This window comes from Austrofundulus limnaeus, unplaced genomic scaffold (assembly GCF_001266775.1).
Source record: "Austrofundulus limnaeus strain Quisiro unplaced genomic scaffold, Austrofundulus_limnaeus-1.0 Scaffold118, whole genome shotgun sequence".
NCBI lineage: Eukaryota > Metazoa > Chordata > Actinopteri > Cyprinodontiformes > Rivulidae > Austrofundulus > Austrofundulus limnaeus.
This window is the reverse complement of record NW_013952520.1, coordinates 1,468,719-1,473,636: the sequence shown is the minus strand read 5'-3', so window position 1 is coordinate 1,473,636 and position 4,918 is coordinate 1,468,719. Positions and strand designations below refer to the sequence as shown.

Here is a 4,918-nt window from a genome sequence, read left to right as displayed (position 1 = left end):
GATCAGATTTTTTCAAAAAATCGGAACTGAGCATTAAGACCTGCAGTGTGAACGTAGCCCATGACTTTTTCATCTCACAGTATAACTTGAAACCGGTATTTGGCCCATGTCTAGTTATGATATGAATTTTCTGGAATACCAGCCTGCCAATTTAAATAACCTGAACATGTTTGGATTGTTACGTCACATCTGGCAGCCAGTGAACTGTTTCATGGGGGGAACATTTTTTCGTGCAGCACGTGCATGCTGGAACTAGCAGCACACAGGGCAAACTAGAGTCATAGGAGCAGTCTTCTCAATAACTGGTGGCAATTTCATCACTTACTTTGGCTGATTAAAAAACAAAAAAACTTCCATTTTTCCATTGCTGAATGTAGACTACACCTCTTCAATGACGTGCAAAGATAGACATSGTGAAGTAAATGTGCTTGATGATGATCTTTGCTCAACCCTCGTCATWCACRACTGTACCTGCCTCCCTTCACTGCTAATGTGACGTAAGCTCAGACTGCGAGACTAATGTCCACAATCAGAGAAGTGACAGAGGAGGGAAAATGTGACGCAGACAGAGGTACAGTAAAAGAAACTAGTCAAGAAATAGTTTGTGTTGCAGAAAGAGTAACTTCAGGTGATCAATAGCAGCGTTTGGACATTTGAACAACAGCCTGAGCTTTGATGGAAGAGAAAACGTTCTCCAATATACTACGATCAGAGTTGTAAAGTAACYAAGTACAAATACTTTGTCACTGTACTTAAGTAGAAATTTTGGTTATCTGTATTATACTTGAGCAATTATTTTTCAGCCCATTTTTTACTTTTACTTCTTACATTTTTACACAGTTATCTGTACATTCTACTCCTTACATTTTTTTAAAAAGGTAAGGAGTAGAAAGTTGTTAGTCCTATTTCATTTCGGCTTGTTGTTAAAAAAAATACTATCCTGATAAACTGTGCCTCCTGAATAGAGTGATTTTAAATGTAGTTGGATGAGAAGTACAAATGTATACCATTCTGACACTGTATTTAGTTTGTGTACAAATATTCAAAGCTACACACCTTTAGAAAAAATATTTTTTGAAGAGGTCACCTTCCAATAAATGTATTTTGGAAAATCTAACCRTTCATTTTTACTCAATACTTTTACTTTTAATACTTACACGGTAAATACATTTTATGTCAGAAATTTACTTTTGATACTTAAGTACAAAATAAATTAGATACTTTAAGACTTTTACTCAAGTAATATTTTTAGAGGAGACTTTAACTTTTACCAAAGTRATTTTATGATAAGATACTAGTACTTTTACTCAAGTATCACTTCCAGGTACTTTATACAACACTGACTTTGATACAATGACAGAGATGATTGTTAAAAATACTGTGATATAAAACCTTGACCATACTGCCCAACTCTAGTGTTCAGATTGTAGTTATTTTTGATACAACTCATCTAGAAAAAAAACAAGTTAACATTAAGACTTTATTTGCAGATCATTTGAACAAAAGTTATTTCACATGTAATTTTTTTACATTTTATTTGTTCAATATATTATTATAAAAAAATGTTTAATAGGTCCTCTGGAAAGGTTCTTTGTTAAAAAAACGTTTAGTCTCTCCTCCAAGAGACTTCTTCAGTCTGAGGAGTTTCAGGTAAACTTAGCCTTATAAGCTCCGCCTCCACATGGTGGACAAACCAAAACTGTGTGTTCACATGGAAAAGAGGACCATCAGCCCTAATGATTGTTAGGGCCCTGGTAGAGGGCTGAGTCTTGCTCACAATAACAGCATTGTAAGAGGGGACAACTAGACATGGAGGCCTCYAMCTCTGTTTAATGATGGGTGGTTTCACAGCGGCTTCTGTTACTCCCCTCAAACCAGCATTCCTCCCTATCAATTTCAATTCACTATAGTTTTAAATCACCAAGTCACAACAAATGTTGTCTTATGTCACTGCACAAAAAAAATACAACTAAACAACAATCTATCTAAGGAAGCCAGCAGAGAGCTTTAAATCTTCACTCTCCTATCCTGAGCAGCACATTGGCAGCAGTGGAAGGAAAAAAACTCCCATTTAACAGGAARAAACCTCCACCAGGACCAGGACCAGGACTGGCAGCCATCTGCCTCGACCAGCTGGGTTTTGGGGACAGGAAAGAGAGACAAATATTATAACATCCTTCCTGAAATAGTGACTCCTTTTGAAAAGAGAGATGAAGAGTGACTGCCTGTTGTTCCCTCAATCAGRGCACYAATGATCAGTTGTTAGGCTGATGGTCCAGTTTTGTCATCGTTAACTGGTTTGTTCACCATGTGATTCATGACTTGATTGTGTTTTTTATCCGTGCTTTGTGTAATGATTGCTCAGTAGAGTTTTCTTTTTATTGACTCAAGGTCTGATTTAACATCTTTTGGTTTTGAGCACAGTTTGAACTGTTTTGAGGTGATGGTTCAGTTTTGCAAAAGTAGCTTGAAGATTGGCTTTTATGTTTAGAGTTTTRAGAAATGGATGGTTTCAAGAAAACTAGAAAAACTAATGCAGAAAACTGCACACAAATGTTTACTGTCCCAACTTTTTAGAGTGTTTTGAAGGTCTGCAGTCACCAGATTACTATATAAAAAGTGTTCTCAAACATAAAAAAACAAACAGGAAACACACCTGCTACGATGTAATTGTGTCTCTTCAGGTTCGGTGCTCCTAAAATGATCGTGTGCACCCAGAGTCCTGACTACTGTGATGAGGTGAGACGTGCACCGAACCTTTGCCGTGGCTCGTGTTTGCGGGTCAGAAACGTTAGCCCTGATGAACATGTTTGTGTTGCTTCAGGTGACGAAGCTGCTGTGTGAGAGGTGGAACCTGGTGCACAAAGTTGCTCCTCTGGATCAGCCTCACCTCAACCCGCTGCACGACAGCACCAGCCCCCTGCTGAAGGAGGCCGTGGTGCAGATGGTGGCAGAGAAGCAGGCGGAATGGGACGATTTTCTGGACCCTGCACTCTTTCTGTTCCGCACCTCCACCAACCCCACCACCAAGTTCAGCCCTTACTCACTCATGTTTAACAGGAAGGCCACTTTACCAAATAAGGTAATTGTAGGAAATGAACTGATTCTTGAAGCATTTTGAATCTGATCATTAAATCCAGTGTCTTCTCCTGTAGACTTCAGTGAACCTGCAGATTAACGACGAGGCAGAGCAGGACATGTTGTCCACCATGGAACAGGCTTCTACATATATGGCCATAATGCAGGAACAACAGAATGCTGTGAAATCGCTGGTAAATTTGATTTTCTTTCTTCTAAAGAAAAATGGAGGTGGAGCTTTTATCTTTAAAAACATGCGGATAGTAATTTCAAATGTTCGTACTTTGTTCAAGGTAGGCTTGGGCAATATTGGCAAAAAGAATTGATCACGATTAATTGTGGTATTTAGCCGTAAACGATTAATTTGATGATTAATCCTCTGGAGTTCCTGGACACCGTTATGTCTTAGTCACATGACCAATTGAGTGGGAAAGATTTGCTCTTCGTAAAAATCTGTTCCAATTTGTGTCAAAATTACAGACTTCAGGCTATACATCAGATTTTAAACTGATGATAAATAAATTACAGAACTTTTTTTAAATGTTCGCCATATTTTAAGCAGGGAGGAGCACTGAGCGGACTCTGTCTGGTGGCATTAATCGTATTAATCGTCAAGTGCAAAAACTAATCAATGTTTTCTCTGACGATTAATTGCACACGATACGATTATGCCCAACCCTAGTTCAAGGAAGCCTTTGCGATTGTACCAGTCAGAAAACATGACTGTTAGGAAGTTATGTCAGTGGAGGAAAAGTAGGATAAAACTCACAATCTTTGATCTTCACCAATTTGAGGTTTCCAAAAAACCCATTCAAGTCCTTACATTTGATCCTGTTCAGTTCCGTTTATATAAACCCAGTTCCCAGCAAGTCATTTCTGAGCAGTTTATAAAAAGCAACATGTCCTAATTAAAATATGCAATTAAAACTGATCCATATTTAAAATGCTGACACAACAGTTCAATCCTACGGAGCCTGTGAGGGGACATGTTTATTTTTTTTGGGGGGGTTTTTTGCGTTATCTCGCAATATAGTTTTGGGTTCCCACGCTAAAGTTTGATTTGTATATGAACTGAATTAAATCTGACTTTTATTTTGAAATATCCGGTTACCAAAACAGGATGTCTCCACAAGTTCGTGAAATTGACATTGATGTTGTGTGGCTGCACTGTGTTCAAATGTCAGCATATGACATACTTCCATGCGTGGCTGTGTGATATACTGTATTCATTTTGAAGCTGAATTAAAGCAGTAGGCTAACTCGCTAATGGTGAACATGTGAGTTTGTTAATAAASCGGCAGGCACAACAGTGATAAATCACTTTTGCGTGGTAATGCAAAAAGAAAAAAAAATCCCCCATGACCCGTCGCAGGCTCAGTTCAATCCAGTTTTTATACCCTTAGAATCAGTAGGTTACAAAATGCTAATTAGTAAGAAGTTGTTTATTTAAGAAAACCAATTAATTGCAACAAATCTTCTCCTCAGCAATAACGGGGGTGATGGTGGTTGATTCATTAAGAGAGGAGCTTGATAACTGAAAGCTCTGYCTCCCATTCTACTTTTAGAAACTCCAGGAACCACAAGTAAACCTGCAGTCTGAGAGCGATTCTTGTTAAGAAAAAATAATCAATTAGAACTTGGTTGTTGAGAGCTTTGTGTATGACATTTTTCATTGCAATATTATTTTTGTCCACTTGGGGACAGTAGAGGRCAACACTGACAGGTTGTCAAGCTGGATCAGTGGTTCTCTAAATCACTGGTTCCCAAACTTTTTATCTTCTGACCCACAAAATATTCATGGCAAAAACTTGTGGCCCCAAATATTACTGGTCTGAGTACA

At 38.2% G+C, this 4,918-nt stretch overlaps 1 protein-coding gene across 1 annotated transcript; it reads left to right on the top strand.

Moving 5' to 3' along the window:
- Window positions 1–2,475: 2,475 nt before the first annotated feature.
- zgc:113436 (uncharacterized) lies at window positions 2,476–3,272 on the top strand (the record flags this gene model as incomplete). The annotated part of the gene is given in 3 exon segments (XM_014014714.1): window positions 2,476–2,739; window positions 2,825–3,082; window positions 3,156–3,272. Coding segments are annotated over 3 exon segments (414 nt in total), but the record flags the coding sequence as incomplete, so codon positions are not given.
- Window positions 3,273–4,918: the final 1,646 nt, after the last annotated feature.